The sequence below is a fragment of the Alosa sapidissima genome, chromosome 10 (genome assembly GCF_018492685.1).
Source record: "Alosa sapidissima isolate fAloSap1 chromosome 10, fAloSap1.pri, whole genome shotgun sequence".
Lineage (NCBI taxonomy): Eukaryota > Metazoa > Chordata > Actinopteri > Clupeiformes > Clupeidae > Alosa > Alosa sapidissima.
The window spans coordinates 20,971,462-20,994,908 of NC_055966.1; the positions used below are offsets into that span (position 1 = coordinate 20,971,462).

A 23,447-nucleotide genomic window follows, 5' to 3' on the forward strand; every position below is an offset into this window, starting at 1 on the left:
AAAAAAAGGCTTCAGAAAGCATTTGAGTTGCATTGGAATTAAGCTTTACACAGTGTGATAATGAAAAGAGTGGTGGTGGTTGTGGTGGGGGTGATACTTAGGTACTGTAAGTGATTCTGGATGACGTTGCCTCTGTTTAATATGTTTAATATGATATAATTATAATTATTAAATTATACACTAAAGAGTGAGACAGATATAGCCTAGTGTTTGCAGGGATGATAATACACAGGCCAAACTATTATGGACAAAAATGCATTGGTTTATTTAAAACTTAGAAATGTATTTTAAATATTTGTTTTACATAGTCATAGTAGGATCTTGTGCCATTTCCATACCTGTAGGGTAATGGAAAATGACCTACTATAAGCGGCAAAGAGACGATCCTCTGCCCTGGTGTCATTAGGTATTACCACCACATTACTGCTGGCAAATTGAAGCCAATTTACTTTTAATTTGCATTAACCGTGATAAATTCCTAATTAAATCAATGACTCATCAGTCATTCATGAAAAAAATAATCATGCAAAGGGTCAAATAATTACTTGCCATGGATGGAATAATAGTAGCCTAGAAATCTAGATGCAACCTAGAGGCAGCAAATTTAATTTGCTGCCCGCCCGGGCTAGTCTAGCAACTCTTGCGAGCTGGACAAATTAAACTTTGATAGGGCCTATCACATTGTGTATAGAGTCGAGTTGAAACGGTTCGGTATGAATTCCCTGCTACTTGAAAACAAAGGTGGATGTTGCTGTTGGCGAACAGCGTGACACGAGTTAAGCTTTTTTTTGCCAAAAGTTTGAACTGATGGTAATTTTTGATACCATAGATTTAATAGAGACCCAGTCAGACCAATAGTATGAAAAATCAGGAACAGAGTTTATTTACAATGATGCGCATCAAGGGAGAGACAGCATGACTTCACCTAAAGATCCATCAGCTGCTCTAACTAGACAAGGAAATAGTTAGGGTTTAAGTATCCTTCCAGACTGACGGGAGATGGCGTTGGTCATCCCATCTCACGTGGACTACACTGAATCAGACTCTAATTAGTGGCAACCTGGCAATCCGGAGCAGATAGCTACTGATGCAGCCATGTAGAACAGTGAAACACTGCAAAGACATAATATTCCCGCTTATCTCTAAATACAGTCACACACAGATATACACAGGGACAGTACAGATATCATACAGTCATTACATAATCATACTTTTAGTATCAAAGTGACCCACTAATGAGAAATGCAGAACATTAAACCACATATTGGAATATTGGGTATAATGCAGAACATTAAACCACATATTGGAATATTGGACATAATGTTCTATTCCACTTTCTCTCAGAACTAGCCAACTAGCTTCGCTGGTGGAAAAAACGCATGGGACTCATGAGTTGTAGCGCTATTCTATTGCGTGCAGAGGGAATTTGAAAGACAACCAATTATCCCGCCCCTCGGACTGAGCACTGCGAATGGTGAGTCCCCATACACTACATTTTAATGTGGGTCTGGCTCGTCAGGCTAGAATAATAGACTTGTTCGTATATGTTTAGTTAAAATGGTTAAATGGTTCCACAATGGACCCTGAAACATTTATGTTTTTTTTCTGTGTGTAATACTACTACAATTCATCACATAATTTTACATTTTAAACTTAGACTGGGTTGTTCATTAGATGGTTCATTGAAGGTGACAATGTGTGTGTCACTTTAATTGTGAGGGATAATTTTATGGCATATGTAAAAGATGCAAATCTACATATAAAATTAAAAGATATAAATATTTACCTTTTTTCAATAACGTTTGAAAGGGACAGAGTATACAGTCATACAAATAACAATGTGAATATATACATTAACCATTGGTGCGCATGATGCATCACTTTCACATGTGTGAATTTCCTACCTGAAAAGCCTCTTTAGCAATGGGATCATCCGGGTCATCCCTGGCCCATGGGCGGGCATACTGTGAGTTGAGGCTATGTCCGAACACGTCGATATAGAAGAAGACATACTTCTCCTGAGGCAGTCCTGCCTTCCTGAACTGCACCATGATCTGTCGGAAGATGTCTGGTGAACAGCAGGCGAATACCACTGTGGACAAGGGAAGAGGGTCGTAAGGTGTCACGCAGAAGGGTGCTTACACATTTAGTTTGTTTTAGTCCTCACAACAGGATAGTGCAATCCTCCCTCAACCCAAGGTGGTATAGTCTACTTGGCATATGGGCTAAAGACTGCCCTGGGTCATTTTCACCGATAAGTGTGTTTGCAGTCATCAACAAACATGGCTGCAAGTAGCACATCTAAGTGTAGTAAAAACCTTTACATTTACATTTATTCATTTAGCAGACACTTTTAATCCAAAGTGACTTACATTTGTCAATTATATTACAAGGGACTACATTTTGCCTACAGCAACTTGCTCAAAGGCACAACGGTGGAAGCCGGGAATTGAATTAAAATAATTTCAAAGGCAAAAGTATTATGACTGTTATGTCTTATGATGAAAAAATAAGCGAATGTTCTTTTTTGCTGGTAGTGAAATGGCAGCTCCCACGTGGTCATAGGATACACAGTTCTCCCTTATAGATGCAGGTGTTTCATTTCACTTATTTAGCTCATTTCACAATCCAATCCTGACCTGGAATGGGTGCTCTGTTTAAAGTGAAAGAAAGGACACGTAGACACAGGGGCTTGCCAAAGAAAGATTGGTGATCCATCAACACACACAATAGCGTACAAAAAAAATAGGAGATGTTGATGCAATCAATCAGCGGAAGAAATACTAAGAGAAAGGAGTCTAAAAAGAAGCATTGGTACACAAAAAGAAGAAGAAGGAAAAAAATATCATGCCCCCAACAGCTATACACATGTTCATTTGTTTAATATTAGGAACTGTAGTCTGTATTGGAATGGAGCTAAGAGAGAAACAGGAGAACAGAAATAAGAAGGGCTGAAAATAGAGAGGAGGCTCTGAAGCACTGGAGTGCCTGAGTAGAGCTGACGACTCACTAGCGAGCACCTGATAATTGGCTCAACTGAACACCTCTTCTCCTCACCACACCAGACTGTGTTTACTGTAAACAACAACATAGTATTAAATATGCATCAAGATTGATGTGAGGCCAATTTCACCCTCACATTTAGACCAAGATGAAAACAGAATGGGTGTCAAGCAAGGCTGATAATTATGTTGACAAGGAGACACATGCTGGAGTGAATAATGAGTCTAATTGTGAGTCTCAGGTGATGAACGCGATAGAAAGAGCAATACATACATGATAAGATACATAGATACAGAGAGAGAGAGAGAGAGAGATTAATGGAAGGATTTGAGAGAAAGAGAAAGAGAGAGGGAGATAGAAAATTAGAAAGATAATATGAGAAATGGGCCTAAATTGTGAGCAAAAATCATTAAGGGAATGAGACAGGAACTAAAAGAAATAAAAGAGGCACAAAGAGAAAGTGGATGTGAGGGACAGTCAGGCGATGCCTGAGATAGAGATGGTGATGATGAAAATCAAGCAGGACTCGGTGTTCTCAATCGGCTCCGACAGGCTCCATTAACCATGATCTAATCACTGGAGGTAATAACACAGTGGAGCTGCTCAGTGCAGCTTTGGCCCCACCGAGAGCCCCTCATTTGCACCGAGCAACACAGAGTAATAACCAAAGGCCACTTCACAGACTTACTGTTGAGCAATGGTGTTGGAGAGGGGTTAAGTGTGAAAATACTGGGCTTTCCTATGTATTGTAATGGCTGTTTGTTTGAGTTATAGGACCAGTAACAACAGTGGAGCGCATTTAGGCAACAGTTGGAGATAATGGCTGGATTTACTTTTACTTTAGTTTCCACTACGGTAGTGAAGGCAATGACACAATGACAACATGACATTTACAACAACTGCTCCATGTGCCTATCAGTTGCTGCTCCATGTGCCTGTCGGTTGCTGTCTCAGTAGAATGGCAGTCTCAGTTGCCCTCGCCTCTGTGTGAGCAGGATCAGAAGCATTCCATGTTTAGTTTTTGCTTTAAGCAGCCACCAAACTGTCAACCATTAAGGACTTATTAATGTCACAGGCTACCATAAACATCATACTGTATCATTTTATCATGTTTCTCCTTATTTTCAAAAGGTGATATATGTTTGGTGCTAGTTCATTACTGTAGTATATCCTCAGTATAGTAGTTGTAACGCATTAGTGTATATTTTAAGGAAGACGCGGAGACCAGTTAACGTGTGTGCCACTGAATTCTCGAACCCAGGAATCTGCATACAAAGCATGTAATCACAACAAGGGCACGACGGTATCCACAGAGGGTCAAACTTAAGAAGCCAATATACCACAATTCCCTCCCCCTTTACCTTTATAGTACCGTCAAAAAAATAAAATAACAAATCAGTCCCTTATTATAGTATTGTCTTTTCTCTGTTTCAATTATGACATTCTATTAAACTTTGTTTAATAAACAATTTGGTGACAAACAAACTTTCACCTAAACTAGGGAAAGAGGGTGGACTGCCTCATTTCCCAGACTAAACCCTGGGGATTATTTTGCCCCAACGTAGTGGGTTAGTCTCTAGACTACAAGGAGAGTCTGTCTGGAGGGCGTCTAACTCTCTTTGGATAAGTACGGTCAGTGGGTATGTCACTCAAAGTATCACCGGAGGTGGGTGGCATGGAACACGGCTGGTGTGACGTGACGCCTTGAGTAAACACCTGGACTGGTGGTGGTGTACCAGGAACAACATCTCCCTCGGCAATCTGAGCAGAAGGTTCATCAGATTGGGATTGATGTTCCGAATAATCCTCCAGCTCTGGAACATGGAATGTGGGAAGAGGTTGGTCGTCACTGGAACCTGAGAGCAGTTGATCAATGTGCCTCTTCCAGATGCGATGATCACTGGTTTCAACAGTGTATGACACTGGACCACTTTTCGCCACCACTGTTGCAGGTTTCCATTTTTCCTTGGTTGTATAGTTCCAGGCAAGAACCTGGTCTCCAACTGTGAAACTCCGCAATCTAGCTTTAGGTCTGCTCTTTGCCTGAGCTCTTAGTTTATGGTGTACAATTTCTTTTGCCTTTTTAGGCCTTAGAAGATCAAGGCGGGTGCAAAGCTGTCTATTCAGCAGAGCTGTGGCAGGGGATACCTTTGTGGTGGCATGAGGAGTATTTCTGTAGGACAACAGGAAAGCACTGAGGCGCCGGCTAAGAGATTGTGTATTTGGTGACGATTTGAGAGTTTTCTTCAGGGTCTGTACGAATCTTTCAGCGAGCCCATTCGTAGCTGGGTGATATGGGGCAGTTCTAATGTGCTGAATGCCGTTTTCTTCCATGAATGTCTTGAACTCTTCTGATATTAGCCGTGGGCCGTTATCACTGACAAGCTGCTGGGGTAATCCGAAACGACTGAAAATAGACCGAAGCTCTTCAATGGTTCTTTCTGCCGAGGTGTTCTTCATCACTACCACCTCAGGCCATTTGCTGTGAGCATCAACTACCACTAAAAACATGTGGTTCTCCAGAGGCCCAGCAAAGTCGATATGAACACTGTGCCACAGGTCTTCAGGCCAGTCCCAAGGATGCACAGGGGCAAGCTGGGGAAGGTTTCTCCGCTTCTGGCAGTCAGAACATGACCTTGCCTTCTCCTCTATGGCTGCGTCCAGGCCTGGCCACCAGAAATAGCTGCGTGCAATTTCTTTCATTCTCACCATGCAACAGTGTCCAGAGTGGAGTTCATCCAACATTTTCTTTCTTAATGGTGGTGAAACAATGACGCGATAGCCCCACAGTAGACATCCAGATTGGACTGAGAGCTCGTTCCTTCTTGCCAGATATGGTTGCAAAGTTGGTGTCAACACTCCCCTCTTCCCCATAGTGACTATGTCCACAACCTCTGAAAGGACTGGATCGGTCCGGGTGTGTTTGCTCACATGACCCGCAGTCACAGGGGCAGCCATCACTTCCCTGAAGTAAAAAATGTCAGCTGGAGTTGATTCACCGTGGGCGACAGGCAACGGAAGTCTAGAGAGCCCATCCGCATTACCATGCTGACCCGCTTTCCTATACTTAATGTCATATTGGTGGGCAGATAATAACAGAGCCCAACGCTGCATGCGGCTGGCTGCTAATGATGGAATGCCAGTATGAGGCCCAAAGATAGAGGTAAGTGGCCGATGGTCCGTCAATAAGGTAAATTTTCTGGCGAAAAGATATTGATGGAACTTCTTAACCCCGAAGATTAGAGAGAGAGCTTCGCGCTCGATTTGTGCATACCTGCTTTGCGCCTGGCTTAGAGTCCGCGAAGCAAAAGCTATAGGTCTCTCTTCCCCAGATGGGAGAATATGCGACACCACTGTGCCCACACCATATGGTGAGGCATCACAAGCCAACTGAATTAGCAGTTTAGGGTCAAAATGAATGAGGGCGCTGGATGTCGACAGAGCCCACTTCACGTCATTGAAAGCCTTCTCGCATTTGTCTGTCCATTCCCAAGTCTTTGTTTTGGTTAACAGCTCATGCAGTGGATTCAGTTTTGCTGCGAGGTTGGGGACAAATTTTGCATAGTAGGTCAGCAGGCCAAGGAAAGACCTCAGCTGACTGACATTTTTTTTCGGGGATGGCGCCTCCACAATAGCCTTCACTTTAGATGGTGCCTTGTGCAGTCCCTTACTGTCAATAACATGGCCTAAATACTCAACAGAGGGTCTGAAGAATTCACACTTTTCTTTTTTTACTTTGAGATCATAGTCTTCCAGTCTTTGCAGTGTTGCATCCAGGTTTCTCAAGTGTGACTGCTCGTCAGATCCAGTGATTAACAAATCATCTAAATAGCACTGAACCCCAGGTAACCCACTCAAGATTTGGTCCATAGCTCTTTGGAACAATGCAGGGGAAGAAGTGATTCCGAAAGGGAGTCTCTGATACCTGTACAGACCTTTATGTGTTACAATGGTAAGTAGTCCTTGAGACTCTCGGTCCACATGCATCTGTAAATAAGCTTGACATAAGTCCACCTTACTGAATTTTTGTCCCCCAGCCAGGCCAGCGAAAATGTCATCAATGAGGGGCAATGGGTACTGCTCAGCAGCCAGCACTGGGTTTACTGTGACTTTAAAATCACCGCAGATTCTTAGGGATCCATCCTTTTTTATGACTGGTACAATTGGTGTGGCCCATTCACATGTTTTCACCGGCTCCAACACTCCACTCTTAACTAATCTATCTAATTCAGCTTCAACTTTGGGTTTGATAGCATAAGGAACAGGTCTCCCTTTCAGACACTTTGGAGTACTTCCTGGTTTAATTGCAAGTTACCTAATTCTTCCTCAAACACTTTGGAGTGTTTCTCTAATATCTTCTGTAGAGAACCGGTGCCACTATCATCCACCAGGAACACTTCCTGCCAGTTCAGCCTGAGCTTTTCCAGCCAGCTTCGGCCCAACAGAGCTGGACGGTTTCCTTTGATGATGTACAAGGGAAGAGTCACTTGTTGACTATTATAATCCACTGTCACATTGACAACCCCTAACACTGGCACAGCCTCTCCAGTATAGGTCCTTAGTCTTAATTTGGTCAGTCGAAGAGTGTGGTGCTGTAACTTCTCTTTGTAGATTGTCTCTGATACCATAGAGACACGCAAACCGGTATTGATTTGCATCCGCACAGGTTGTTTCCCTAGTAATGGTGTGACCCAGTAGCCGTCATCATTGTCCTTGATTGACAGAACACAGATGGTGTCATTATCAGACTCACTGTCATTTTCTTCATCCAGAACATGGTCCATCTGATTCACATGTTTCTTTTTATCCTTGCGAAAGTGGCTTGTCTTTATTTCTGCATCCTGTCTATTTGTTTGAGTCCTTCTACTCTTATAGGCACGCTCGATATGACCTTTCTTGCCGCAGTTTCTACAATCTAATTCTTTACACCAGCATTCTGATGCTTGGTGTCCAGTTTTAGTGCAACGGTAGCATGGCTTACCCGCGTTAGTCTTGATCTTAGATTCCATAGACAGCTTATGCACTTGCGTTGAGGTACTTAATTGCTGTGCTTCGCAAGCAGCCATTTCCATTGTAGTGCTAACCTCTATGGCCTTTTTGAGTGTCAAATTAGCTTCAGAAAGCAGCCGTTTTTGAATGGAATCACTAGACAAGCCACACACCAATCGGTCACGTAAAGTGTCATTTAGTGCCGTTCCAAATTCACAATGTTCCGATAACCGTTTCAGTGCGGCTATAAATTGTGATACAGATTCACCCTCTTCTTGGTTCCTTTTGTGAAATCTGAACCGTTCAGCAATAATTAGAGGCTTAGGTGAAAAGTGGTCACCTAATGCTTTCACTATGTCCTCATATGACATTGTCCCCGGTTTGTCTGGATGAGATAAGCTACGCAGTAATTACTTTTATACGTTACTACAGTAAGAGGAATCTCAAATTACTAAATGTACTTTACATGTAGTCTATACTATATACCTAGTATATACCACTATATTCCCTATCAGGGTAGATAAGGACTTGTTTATTTACTATATACCTATTTTTTTCATATCTGTGGTCTAAATGCCCAACATGAAGTGGCTTATTATGTCCAAAATCACTGAAGTGCCTAGTACACATTGGTACCATAAAAATTAACCCTTTTCTTGTCAGCTTTCATCAAACCCAGCGTGTGGTTGTGTAAGTATAGCACTTGCTATATTCTATAACACATATATCAGATCAATAGGCATAGCCAGAAACCTGTCAACATGAGACAACAGAAACCTGTCGTCAGAACCTGGTCGAAAGTTCAGATGCTGGCAAGGACACAACACACACACCTTCATAAACCTGCTGTGTAAATATGCTTTGTACTCTAGATTGCTTGGTCAACAACAGAGGCCCAATCTTCTCACCATCTTCTAACGGTTAACCCATCAACCTTTTGACAGAGAAAAAGTAGTCTCATGTAAAACTCTTACAACACAGAAGTGGTCAAGTCAAGAGTTCTGCTGTGACCTGGTTTAATGACACAGTGCCTGTTGTACGTAGCTGTAATGATTGATAAAGTAGAGAGAATGGTGGCTCATCACTCAACACCTTCACAATACCAGTCACAAAAGAACTCTAAATCTTCCTCACTTTCCAACATGGGTATGGTTATAGAGAAAGATTCTATGACAGAGGGCCTCTCTGTTTTCTCCCTATGTACACCCTATAGGCGTGTCAAACTCCAGTGTTTCCCCTACAGTGTATTTAACAGCGGCGCAGCGCCGCCGCTGGATTTTCAGCGCCGCTGCAACATAATATCACGAGATTCACTTAACACACTGTAAAAGCACAACGGCCAACGTCATCTCGAAATTGTTTTCTGAAAGTCTTGAGTAAGTTAAGTGCATCAAATCCGCACTTAGCCTCTCATTATTCAGGACATATATGCGGCATGATGTGTCAGGTGATTACAAGCCCAAAGACAAGTCTGCATCCCATATGGCTAGCCTACGTTCTGAACACGGTTACATTGTTTAGCTATCCGACTGATGGGGTCTTGCTCCGCCACAGTGTAGCCTATGGTGTCATCGTTCACTTGTAGGTTACACAATAAATAGCCTACTTATAGGCCGGGTGACAATAAAAAATGATATTAGTTATATTTCATCACGAAGCTGTTTGTATGCCGTGAATTCGCTTGTAGCCTATGCCATATGTTAAGCTTGAGCAATTCCTCTGATCCAAAGCCTGCTTTGACACATTGACACTAATGTGAAACATGCATCCTCCTCTCCTAGCCTACATCAAATAAAAGAAACCAATTCATGATTACCGAAATGAATTTAACATGGGGGGAAAAAAGTTTGTTGCGATTTAGCCTACTGTTGTGATGCGGTTCTTTCTGCTGATTGGATTTACGTCCGGTGTCGTCAACTCTGAGAACTCTTGCTCCGGCTGACAATTTTATCCAGACAGCTGATTTCCCAAAGATGAGCCTCCATCAACATTCAACGACAAATTATTAAAACGTAAGTAATGCAATAGAGTAAACCAATGTGCTACAAGGTGTATGGTCTTAACGTTAATTGTAGCCTAGACTTGTAACGTTAGCGTAGGGCTACATGTAATGTTTGCATGGGAAAGCTAGGCGAACACAGTCTAGGCCTGTTTAAACTTTCTGATAGTTAAAGGAAATATGAGCATATGTTGGCATATACGTATAGCCTAAATTCTGTCCACTTAGCTATAATAGGCTATCACAAACAGACCTTTTCTACGTTTGCGGCATTAGACATAGGAGCCTACATTCTCTTATCAGAAAGACGTGTTCTCATAACTTCAGCGTTCTCTTGACGGTGAGACGAACGGTCGCACTTCAATCAAGTAGCCTAGGTCCTTTTCGAGTTAATTGTGAGTGAGTTGTATGGTAACTGTGGGAGTGATGTAGAAGAAAAGTGAGTATTTACTTTTTTATACGTGGGTTTGTTGTTTTGGGACTGAGAAATAGACTACAAGGAGAGCATCTGGCTACGTGCATGCGTGTCAGCATTAATGGCCCCCCAACAATTCAATTCAATTACCAAAGAGCCTTAGAGATGTTCTTTGAAAAGCCCAGAAAAATTAAGTGCTCGCAGATTGGGTGTGGCCTTTGCCATTAAGACAAATTTAAATCAATTGTAAATAATCTTTTTCTGGGTTGTGCCATTTCATTTTTCTTCTATCATTTTAACCAATAATGTAAAAGAAAGCTGAAAATGTCCACAAAAGAAACACGAAGGTATGATATAAAAAAAAAATGCGCAACAACCCCCCCCCCCCCCCCCAAGTAATAGCACCGCTGCTGGAAAAATTTCTAGGGGAAACACTGAACTCATATTAAGCAGTGGGCCGGATTTGTTGGAATGAGAACAAACAAGTACAAATCATCTACTGCCGTCATATCCTGCTCTTTCTCTCTTGAAACACCCAACTTCCATGTCAGTTTTTTTGGCCTCTTCCTCCTGATGATGGTTTATAGTGCTAGTTTTAATCAATTTATCACAGAAATTCCTTATTACAAATTGTTGAAGACAACTGGATGTGAATATCTTATCTAACTATCTTATCTTATTATCCTTTCTAATTTTTCCCTTCCTACCCAAAACATCTGGTGGGCCGTATGAAACCTGCTGGCGGGCCTGATCTGGCCCTGGGCTTTATGTTTGACACCCCTGCTCCGGTGCCAAAGGCATCGCTAGGCCAAAAACCCTACTGAGTTACAGCACCTGCCTCCCCATTCCTCAAATCACACTTGTTTGTTCTTGAATGTCTACTGCATACATGTGCTAGGCTATAATGTGCTACAAATGAACTTCCCCTCCCTTACCACAACCACTGGTTCAGGTACAAAGTAGAGAAATTAATCTATATAATAATATTCATTTTAATATACATTCTGAACATTCTCATTAATTTTAGAAATAAAAGTAATATTCTGCATGCAAATAACAGCAAAACCCAATTCAAAGTAAACTATAAATCACATACGCCTCTCCAAATTCATATAGCCTAATGGTTCAGACACAACCAAATATTACCTGTCTAATCTGATGTATAGCTAATGGAGTTTGAGTATAATTAATCAGTAGCCTATTGGTCAATTTTTGGGATAATTAGGCCTACTAGTGATACTACTGACAATTACAAGTTAATATGTGGGGAAAATAATAAAACATTAATAAAAATAATAAATTGTGTATTAATAATAATAATAAATTGTGGGCAGCCGTGGCCTACTGGTTAGCACTTCGGACTTGTAACCGGAGGGTTGCCGGTCCGAACCCTGACCAGTAGGCCACGGCTGAAGTGCCCTTGAGCAAGGCACCTAACTCCTCACTGCTCCCCGAGCGCCGCTGTTGTTGCAGGCAGCTCACTGCGCCGGGATTAGTGTGTGCTTCACCTTACTGTGTGTGCAGTGTGTTTCACTAATTCACAGATTGGGTTAAATGCAGAGACCAAATTTCCCTCACAGGATCAAAAGAGTATATATACTTACTTAAAACAAATGAGAGCTCTACACAAGAAAGCAATTCTCATTTTATCCAGAATTGTGCAGCTCTAAATCTAATATCGTAACATATCATACAAACTATACAAACCAACACGGCAGATTTGTAAAGAAACGCAAGCACCCACACCATAAGTGTATCTAAATTAGCTATGTATGAAAAATGTCATTTTACCGTGACTCGAAGAGCTGTAAACAGTGTTGTAAGGCTGCGTGTAAAATCCGCTTGGAGCTCCAGTGGAATTTTGATTTGCGACGAGAATTCTCGCACTAACCATTGATGTGCAGTGTGAAAGGGCGGAAATCGGCACCATCGGCAACGTCTTAGAATTTTCGAACGAAAGGGGCGGTAATTGGTGCTTTTACGATAGGGGCTTTTAGACCTAGATTGTTGCTCAGAAGACATAAGTATGGAGGAAAAGAGGGAATGAGAGGGAAATAGTCTTGAAAAGCAACATGTCAGTCCTCTCCTAATAGAGAAAGAGACAGACACACAGCATGGAGCTGACAGAAAAACTTAAATAGATGGGGAAAATCCTCCCAATGAATAAAAAGTACACATGGGACTAGGGCTGGGCAATATATCGGTATTACGACTACGACCGATATATTTTTGAAAACGATATGTAGTTGAGACAATATCGTAATACCGGTATTATGTCAAATAATGGGCCATTTTATCAAAGCCACTTGCTCTTCTGTGTTCAGACCATTCAGATAGCCGCAGCTCTGCTCAACTGCGCCCCTTGCGTGTGCACGTTCTCCCTCGCATCACTACAAACTTTCAAACATGACGGACACTGAGTCAGATTTTGTTTACCTTGATCAGAGGTTGGTGCTGATGCCTATTCCGTCGGCACATCAACGGCTAGACTGAGAATTCTCGTTGTGAAATCAAAATTCCACTGGATCTCCAAGCGGTTTTTTGTACACGCAGATTTAAGTTACAACACTGTTTACAGCTCCTCGACTCACGGTAAAATGTCATTTTTGGTACATAGCCTAGCTAATTTAAATACACCGACGAATGCTTGCGTTTAGCGATATACAGTAGCAGATCTAGTCCTCAGGGAGACAACCTACACGCTGATTTTATTAAGAGGATATGCACGCGACTCGCGAGCAGTTAGGGCATCATTTTTTATGATTCCTGAAACCCCATTCAATCGTGCATAGGGATTTTTCTTACGAACAGAAACATGCAAAAATGAACGCATACAAAACGACGGTAGCGTCTATCACACTCTTGATGAGTGACTCAGTTACGTTGTTTAAGTAGCCTAATTGTTTAAAACTGTTTTTGTTGTTGATAGCAACATGTCTAGGCCATCATAGTCTACATTTGCTTGTCATCTAGGCCCTATCAAACCCTTACAGGTAAAAAAAACTGCATTGTGTGACAAAGCTGCAGGTTTTTTCAATATTGTTGTGCCCAAAATAGCCTATTGCATTGTGCAGTACAATGTAGGCCTGCGTTGTCAGTCAGGGTCAACTTTTGGTCTTTTGTTATTTGCACAGCTTTATCAGAGCAACTGTAGCCTATGCCTATTGTAGGCCTATGTTATTGTTTACACTTTTTGCACAGCTCTGTTAGAGCAGTCTGAAATGAATATAATTAAAACTGGCTGTGTTGTCATAATTGTTGTGTTGAGTGAATATACCAAGCACTTCGCTCTTTCTGTTTGAAATATCAATATCGTATCGATATCGTATATCGCCAATCAGCCCCAAAATATCGGGATATCAGTTTTGGTCCATATCGCCCAGCCCTACATGGGACCAAAAAGGAATCAGAGAGTGATGACGAGAAAGAAACATCAACACACCAGCAAGCAGAAGGACACCCAATGACTTGCAACAGCACCACTGCTCTGTGCTCTGTGTCGCTGCAGTGGGTGCTGTGTGTGTGTGTGTGTGAGAGAGAGAGATAACGAGAGAGAGAGATAAAAATGTATATATATATATATATAGAGAGAGAGAGAGAGAGAGAGAGAGAGAGAGAGAGAGAGAGAGAAAGAGGGATACTGTCCCACTCTGAGGGGTGTTGGCTGACCCATTCTGGCAGTGAGGCCATGCCTCTGAGGAAATCTCCAGGGGCGTGATGACATTCCAGCCCTTCTGGCTTCCTGCCCAACACTATTGTTTCAGTTCTAATGGCCTGGGCAGGAAACAAGCTGCAAAAGCCTGGAAATAAGCCCAAAACTGATCCCCCTAACGAGGGACTAAAACAACCTGGGCAAGGAAGGCCAGAGACAAGGGCACACCGCGAGGAGGCCTGCCCAGTCATAAAAGACCAGAGCTGGAGCCAGGGCTTGACATGTGTCCACGCCGCGATTAAAGATAATCAAGCTACCTCTTTTGTAAATAGAATAATGCCAAAGAAAACAGCAACACTTTACTTGAATAGTCCTGCCATATATACAAGTCAAAATAAATACAATTGGATATAAAGTGTCTGTGCAAGTGGTTGTGAACTGTGCATTGTCTCTCTGAATAAGATTATCCTCTCACGGCACAAAGGGGAGTTATTGTAAATAGTTATGGCAGGAATGATTTTTGGTAACGGTCATTGTTACAGTGAAGTTGAAGCAACCTCCAGCTGAAAACACTCTGTTGTCTGATCAGTAGTTCATTCAGTGGATGTGAGGTGTTGTCCATAATGTTAAGGAGTTTTTGCAACATCCTTCTCTCAACAACCAACTGTAGAGGCTCAAGTCTACAAGTCTAAAGAGCCAGCTCTTTTAATCAACTTGTTGAGTTTTTGGTGTAATTTGCACTGATACTGGTGCTCCAACAGATGGCTGCAAAGAAAATGGTACTAGAAACAGCAGACGTCCACTACCATCTCCTTTTTCTTGGCCACATTTAAGAGTAAGTGTTTGTTTCCACATCACGCTACAAAGCTGTTCACCAGTTCTCTATATTCAGTCTCCCCATCCTTCACACACCCTACAATTGCAGAGTCATCAGAGTAATAGGAGAGATTGAAGCTGTTAATGGCCTTCAAACAGAGGTTTTATAACCTGAACAGCAAGTAATACAGTCCAATACAATACAATACATACAATAAATAAATAAATAACACAGGTGCAATGTCGTTGTCAGTTGTAGTGACTCTGGCTCATGCACTCACTCGTTGTAGTCTAGTTAATGCTACAAGCAAACGATACCATGCATATATATTAGAGTAGCCTGCAATGCCATTTGAATTTACAGATCTTACAGATCTGTCTGGCAATTCAATGTCACAGACTTTCAAAATCAATAGGAACCAATCACAACTGCTTATCCAGCATGTGAGGCAAATTGAAGGCGTTACAATCACAAAACCTAGGAGGCACAGAGAGAGAGAGAGAGAGAGAGAGAGCAGCAATGTGAATGGGGTATTTTATGTTTAAAGCAGAGATTTCTATTGATAAGGCAAAAGTAGTTATGTGTGTACTAGTCTAGTGAGTACAATTAACAAACCATCATTGATATTAACAGCCCGTAGCCTGACTTGATACGGCAGTGGCCAGCCACTAAAACACTGTGGGTATGTTTGTTTCAACTTTCTCTCTACTTGAGAATTACTTGTCAGGGAAAATAAACACAACTCTGAGAACTTTCTTCATGTACACAGCAAGAGGTTTTTGACCTGAGCAAGAAACAGTAAAAGGACTGTTTTCCTATGGGTTGAGTGGCAGAGCATTGTGTGCTTTTAATTGTTCCTGAATATGTAACAGGATGCACTCATTTCTTGTCTAAAATGCTTGGTGAATGTTAAACATTGCTGTAATTAATATTCAAATTACTTTTCTACACTTTATGAATCAAGGAGAGCACTCAACAGTATGTTAAAAAACTTTTTTAAACACGCAACAGACGTTTCGGGCCAGACACGCTTCTTCAGCATACAATGGCGATTTCACCTTTGACACAAAAACTTAAGAAGTACTGTTGAGTGTCATTGTTGATTTAAAAATGTTCCAGTAATTACCTGAAGGATTCAGCACCCAATCTGACTGAGATTAAGGTGTTGAGTGTGTTACAATACAATTTATAAATGTTTCAGGTCTAATAGAGAGGGACTTTCCCTCCCTGATGGCTAAGTTAGATTGCTTTAGTGGTTCAGGTAGAGCAGGCCAGAATATGGGTTGATATACAGTATAATGTCACAGTAGACCCCTCTCTCACTCATAATCAAAGAGGAAGATCAGGGAAGGATTACTGACCTTTTTCCGTGGGTGCCGTCACAATGGGAGTGTGTGTGTGTGTGTGTGTGTGTGTGTGTGTGTGTGTGTGCGTGCGTGCGTGCATGTGTGCGTGCGCATGTGTTATCACCGTCTAGAATTACTCATGATCTCAAATTGGCTGGTATATCGTCATGAGCTAACTCCCATTAGTGTGGATTGGCCAGATGTGCCTCCTCTCTCTCCTGGGGGTGTGCAGACAGACTGGACCTTGATCTAATGTTCAAAACCACCAGAGTTGATTTGTCTTCTCCAGAATATAAATCAGTAAACCTAATTTTCAATTGATTTGCAAGTAGAAAAGTCAACCCCCCCCCCCTTCCCCAGTAGCCATGGCAATGCACAACTTCATATCACTACAAGTTTGGTAAAAATGTAGCATATGTAATGTTTTAAGCAGGTAAGGGAGTGTAAGCATGAGATATATCATGCATGCAAGTTTATATTTAGACTCAGAAAGATAACACCAAAAAATGGCATAATACACACTGTAGTATCCAATTATGATGACACTGCCCAGGGCGCATTTTAACAGAAACTACAACCGGCACTCTGACCCTGGCCGAGCTTTTATGACCCTTTCAATCCTAACGGGATACTACAGTCCTCTATGAGTGCTCTCGTCATGTTCTTGTTATAATTGGAAGCAGGTCCGGCCTTCAGAAACATAGAGGCCAAGTCCACTCATGCACGTCAAACTCCAGGGACCCCAAGCTGGCTGTGTGGCAGTTTAGCTCACACTAGAAGGCCCAGATCGGGTTTGCATCTGATGGACTCGAGTCAGAACAGACCCATGTTCCAATTCAGACAATAGCTGAGTTTGTCCTGGCCCAGAGGACAGGATCTCTGTGTCTCTTGAGTGATTCCTATTTTCCACCTCCTTAAACTTTTTTTTAAAACAGCGAGATTAATTTTTAACTGGGGCCAGATGGGCTGGGTAAAGGGGAAGACGGAGGGAGGGAATGCATGCAGCATTCCGCACAGCCTCACGGGTGGCGTTTCGTTCGGCTTGGGTGATCTCTTGTCTGGAAACTATGGCGACCAGCGAACCTAGTGGCACCAGATGTCGTAACTTTCTGGAAGTGAGAGTGTGATGTCAGCTTTTGTTTTTGTTTTAGCAAGGAAATAACAATAGCACAATCTCAGGCTGTCGCACCACGATTTATTTTTCTTATTTGTCTAATTGCCCTTAATGTACCTCTTACACAGCAACAAACCATTTGAGATTTGTCACCAATAAAGTCCACTCTTCAAATAAGGCCCTGGAGGCCCTGCTTATTAGGGGGAATTAGACAGCTGATCCAAACCCAGGTCCAGGCTTTCGCACAGAGTGTCCACAATGACACCTGCCTCCTCAACCCCCCACCCTCTTCCCCCGAACACAACAGACAGTGGAGCAACAGATGAAGAAGAGCAGCAGGTGTGTGCAACGTGACGTCTAAAGCAAACAAGATCAGCATGTCTGCCCGTGTGAAAACACTACTTTCGGACTGATTACTTCCCTGGTGCCCCTCTCTCCGCCATCCACACGGCAGCCGCGACGGAAACAGCAGTGTGACGGGAATGATAAAAGAGAGGGATGGGTGAGCCGAAGGCAGTGATCCGGCGAGACAAGTTTTCATTAGCGAAGGCGATGCTGGGCTACAACACCGAACAGGCGGGTGGATGCTCCGACACCTGCTGCGTCCTGCCCATCAACTGCTCTGTTTATAGGATCCCAATGGCAGTGGGACTGGCTGAATACAGCAGCACATTTACCTCAGTTCAATACAGATGTTTGGGAATTGGGAACACCCTTTTAAATGCAGAACAAAGTAAATGCTGCTGCTGCTGTTTGAGTGCTGTTTTAGTGCACGCCCACTGTCTCTGGGGTTGGGCCAGTCCATAACTGATACATAATAAACATTATAGATCAGAGGTGAAAAAGGCTCCTTGGCGTGTAGCCTATCACTTGTGCTTAGGGATATTAAAATGTGATCTGAAAGTGGAGAATGTCAAAATGATCAACTAAGCTTGTACAGCGGGCGTGAGAAATGTGTGAGAATCGGAGAGATGGGGCGAAATGCAAGACAGGGGGTCAGGTGGTAGCCATTCATACAGTTTTTATTTAGCTCACGCTTTACCTAATCTGAGTTATGGCCGATGCTTTGGTTGACAGGCAAGTCACACAGAGTTTATTGAGCTATAACGGCAACCATGGTTACTGTGCCGTGCTAAAGCCTCATTTTTTACCTCCAGTCGACATAAATGTATTTGAGCACTTTTGAATAAATAAGGCAATGAATTTTCAAAACAATACACAGTCTCTGTGAAGAGATATAGACACACACAATTACTGTATGTGTAAGCCCATGGATTTGTTGAAGTGCCTTCCCTTAGATTCCATCTTAACTACAGCCACTGTCAAAGTGTCATCCTCAGGACTGTCAGAGACATACTTCCATTTTAATCAGTCCATGAGTCATTGCACTGATGTGACTGGTACCCACTCAAATGGAACTTGTGAAAATTCTTTTTTCCATCAGTCTGGCAAGTCACTTCATGGACTGTAAGACTTAACACCCTACACTGGAGACATTTCAGGGGTCCAATTCCCTTATTGAAAGCACCATCCAAAGGCTGCAGGGTGCATGTTCCTTGGCATAGTAGAGAGTAGTATAATAGAGAAAAGGAAAGTATTTCATGTAACAAATGACTGAAATACAAAATACAATCCCACATTAGCCATGTAGCAGCAGAACATACGTGCTAGCAGGGACTCTCGACAGCTTGGCTGATGCACAGTGTGTGGGCAAAGCTTTAGTCACACCCTGCTATGCCTGCATACCCCTCAAGTCTATGCCTATGGCGCATAACGTTAATATTAATTCCTCTCGCTCCCTTAGGGCAACAAACTGTGGAACCTTTCTGGAGGGGGGTGCAATGAGAGAACGTTGAAGAGATAGAAGAGGAGAAGGCATATTGGCACATCTAAGTCCAAAGTAAAAAGTTATGGCACACTAACGACTCCCTCCGAAGTGTGCGTGTATGGCCTCTCTAGGCATCTCCTAACAAAAGGTGGGTGTGTAGACATCATGTCAATTGTGCTATAAACAATACTGTTCCCTGACAAGACCATTGTTCGTCTGAGTGTTCTCTGCCCATAATTCACCGAAGTCATCATCCCTTTATTACTTTGTTTGTCTTTCTTGGAATCCAACATCCAGTAATTCACGTCATTTGTAGATTGAGAGATTTAAATGACACTGTCAGGTGGTCACTTAACAATGTCTCCTGATATTATGTTAATGATATCCTTTTTAAGGTTTAGCTTTGTATGACATAATCAGAAATAACAGACCACGTGACGAGAAGACAAAATGTCAAGTAGAACATTCACAAGGCTGTGGTCTACTTTTTATAGTCTTTGTCTAATGAAGAGATCCTATCCATAGGGAATACATGAGCCCTGAGGAACCAAGCCAGACTCTTATCTGAAATAACAACACAAGTCACTTATCTCAACATGCCATAACAGTGAAACCATACAAATCATATGGACATTTTCGTAGAATTATGCTATAAGGATTCCATTATCTGTCCAACAGAAGTACTGTTTGCACATTAACAGTAAACCCTCAGCCATGACGAATTACACACAATAAAACTGAACGACAGACTGTGCAACATAGACCAATGATTCAGTTTTACAGGAAATGCCAACAGATCTGATATGCTGCACTCGCTTCCCTTATTTGGAAGACATGACTTTTAACCTCTGTTAATGAATGTCTTTCTGGGGACGTTTTTATATGTGGGAACCATGCAAGAGGAGAACTTAAGGTATCCAATCACAAGGTTATTTATTTATCCCCTCATGTGGTGAAACACCGCAGAGTGAGTCTGCCTGTTGGCAAACAGATGAGTAAGAGATGGAGAAATGCAGTGCTAGAGGACAGGGAGGCTGGAGAGTCACCTTTTTGAGCTTTGCAAATAACCATTTGTTCCAGACGAACAATGACACATGATTTTGAATTCAAACAGAAGGCTACGTAATCATCCCTAGATTGTCAACTGAATAGTTCAATCAGGCAAAACTGTAAGCTCTGCATGACTCCACGCAAGGGAACCTAAACTGGTATCAGCTGGCTGGTTTCTTATACTTTACCCAAAAATGAGACAATGAGTCTAAAGCAACTATATGGGATTGAAGACCAGAATAAAATAAACTCAAACTCAAGCTCCCATCACATCAGGTACAAAGTGTGGGTGGCATTCTTGAAGAGAGGCATGAGCACAGATGTGAATTCATAGTGCAATTTCTTAATCTAATCTTATCCCCTTTCTCTTTGTCTGTTTGTCTCAGATGCCTGGAATCGAATGCAGGCATGGTGTTCACCGCTGTAGAGTGGCATTAGCTAACCCTGCGAGTCCACAACAATTGGCCAATGTCTGAGGAAGGGATTTAGAGCTGATACCCGATACTGACCCTCTGTAAACATCACAAGTCAGGCAAAAGTCAGATAGAGGTGAATGCTAGTGAAAACAGAAAGATATGCAGGCAGACCTGTTCTTGCTGCTTCACAGCTGTCAGAGAATCTCAATAGAGGACAAATGGTGCAATAGAGTGGATGCATGAGCAACTGTGCCCACAATGAAAATTTCTAGAGACATCCCTGTCTGGAGAATTAAATGTCATCACTTTATTTCCTGTGCCTAGCTTCATTCTGCCAATCAGCATAATTCTAGAAGCAAGATGAGAAATTGATATGGACAATCTCTCTGGATAAATGGAGCAAACAATGTGAGGACAGGACCGTTAACAGCTCATGACTGACCTTCTACTTTCCAAAAAGCAAACACAAGAAAACACATACCTCGCCCCTCATTCTGGATCCTAGAGATGATATCTGTGTAGTTCACCGCGTCATCCTCAAACACTAGATCCTGTGCAGTGATGTTCTCCTCATGTAGTTTGGTGTACAGGCCCTCAGCAGCAAAGTAGTAGGGACGGTCCCCCAACTTGTTGTCACTAAACATAATTATGGTGTGTTGGTGCCACCCAAAATGGCGGCAGATGTGGAGGGCGAACTCCCCCAGCTTGGTGTGGGTAGGACCCGTGTTGGTGATACTGGTATACATGTCTGCCAGGATGAACCCGACGGCAGGGGCACCAGCGGTCACCATGGGGATCCCCCAGTGTTTGGTAAACATCCCGACGGGCGACGAGGTGTAGGTGCACCCCGGTCCGATGAAGGCCCAGGGGTCGAAGGCGAACTTGAGGTCGACGGCCATGAGCGGCGCCACGGACTCGGAGCAGATGCCGCGGTGGTCCTCGCTGTTGGCGAACTCCAGGCTCAGGTTGCGGCCGGGCAGGAGCGTGGGGTCCCGGTTGATGAGGTGGATGGCGCGGTCCAATGCCGGGCCCACTCGCGGCCATGCCCAAGGGTACGAGGTATTGTTCTGGGGCAGCACCACAGCCAGGACGATGTCGCGGTGGTTGTGGTGCTGGTGGCTACGATGGTGGTGCTCCCGGTGGTGGTGGGAGAACTTGGACAGGCTAGGCTGAGGCCCACAGGAGAGCATGACCATCAGAAGGAGACCAAGGAGGTGCAGCAGTGGCAGCCTCCCTCCTTCTGTGCAAGAGGATAGACGCATGGCTCCACAGGGTCCCGGGAATTAATTATTCAGATGGATGGACTAGAAAAACACACAGGCATACACAAATAACACAAATCACTATGCATAAGGTGGCGTCATCACTCGTCCCTCAGCTTGAATTGAATTCCACTTGTCTGTCTGATGCCTAAATTACAGGTCTGACACCTTACTTAAAAGGAAGAGGTACGTGCAGCACATCACAACTGGAGTTCTATTAAACATGGTCATTGTTTATGTCTAAAACCTGTGAAGTGATGGAGGAATACCTCCAGGCATTTAAAAACAGTTCAGTAACAACCATTTTCATCTGCTGAAGAAAATATTTTTTAAATCAGCCATGAAATTACCCTAACTAAATCAAACACAGCTTTTAACTGGAATTAAAACACTGTTTTGCAAGCAGGACAACAATAATCAGTTTAAGGTAATTACACACATAATAAAGTTTAAGGTAATTACACACATCTTAAGCCATGTTGTGAGTCTGTCCGCACAAGTAAAGTGAAAAACAAATGAACTCGTTTTGGCAAACGTTTTGTGACCAGCTAATTTTAGTCTGGCCAATCAGTTTGTAAAACCAAATACTCACCACACACACACACACACACACGCACAACGTAAAGCCAACCTTTGCCTGATACGATTGAACAGAGCATATAACTGGCACTGATTTACACATCAAGCTTACACTAATAACCTCTATGATGTACAGACGTGGCGTCACCAACTGCCCACAAGCTCTCCAATTTATGAAATAAGATTACCTCAAATGGAGGAGTGTGTTATCTCCATATCAGCTTTAGTTCCCGCAGTGGTCTGGGCATCTGTGGGTAATGTCTCTCAGCTGTTGCTGCACACACAGCCAGAGGCTCTTTGACTAGAGAGAGAGAGAGGGAGAGAGAGAGAAAGAGAGAGAGAGGGTGAGGGAGAAAAAGAGAGGGAGTCAAGTCAAGTCAGATTTATTTTTTAAAGCGCATTTAACATGCACATAGTGCAACCCAAGATGCCGGATGGAGCGGCGTAGTCATGCCAGCGTACCCATGACATCAAGACATGACAAATACATTTAAAAAATAACAAATACAAAAAATGCCGGACGGAGCGGCGTAGTCGCCACTGTACCCGTGACACCAAGACATACAACAAAACAAATAAAAAAAGAAAATGTATTTAAAAAGGGGGAAAAGTGATGTTAAAATTAGTCCAATTTCCAAACCAGCTGAAAATGTCCAAGGGCAATGATGATCCGTGAAAACTGCGCACAGAGCTGTGTCTTCACAACCGATGCAATGCCAACAAAGTTCTTTAGCAACTGACCAACCCGGTGAATTCACTGGCAGACAGACAGGGAGACAGAGAGAGAAACTCCAAAGCCTTCACAATTCTGAAAATGGCAGGGAGAGAAGACTATCCACTGAAAGACTGGGTTTCCAACATTATTCCAACAGGGGAATGAGTTGTGTGTGGAAAAGATTATCTTCCATCTGGCATACATCTGACAACATTGGGAAGAAGATAAAGACAACAATGACAGTACTAGTTGTCTTGCTTGG

At 42.8% G+C, this 23,447-nt stretch overlaps 1 protein-coding gene and 1 long non-coding RNA gene across 3 annotated transcripts in view; one reads left to right on the forward strand and one right to left on the reverse strand.

The window, feature by feature from the left end:
- npr1b (natriuretic peptide receptor 1b) overlaps positions 1-23,447 on the reverse strand; it is a 67,706-nt gene that overhangs the window by 42,574 nt on the left and 1,685 nt on the right. For both annotated transcript variants that reach the window (XM_042106938.1, XM_042106937.1), the window contains exons 2-4: positions 22,659-22,771; positions 21,111-21,933; positions 1,905-2,092 (exon numbers count right to left, since the gene is read on the reverse strand). In XM_042106938.1, coding sequence (XP_041962872.1) covers positions 1,905-2,092; positions 21,111-21,891 — 969 coding nt within the window. In that variant the 5' untranslated portion in view covers positions 21,892-21,933; positions 22,659-22,771. The remainder of the gene's footprint in view (positions 1-1,904; positions 2,093-21,110; positions 21,934-22,658; positions 22,772-23,447) is intronic.
- On the forward strand, positions 8,497-12,739 carry LOC121720626. Its single transcript, XR_006034592.1, has 3 exons — positions 8,497-8,508; positions 10,364-10,368; positions 12,593-12,739. It is a non-coding gene; the product is annotated as an uncharacterized LOC121720626 (long non-coding RNA).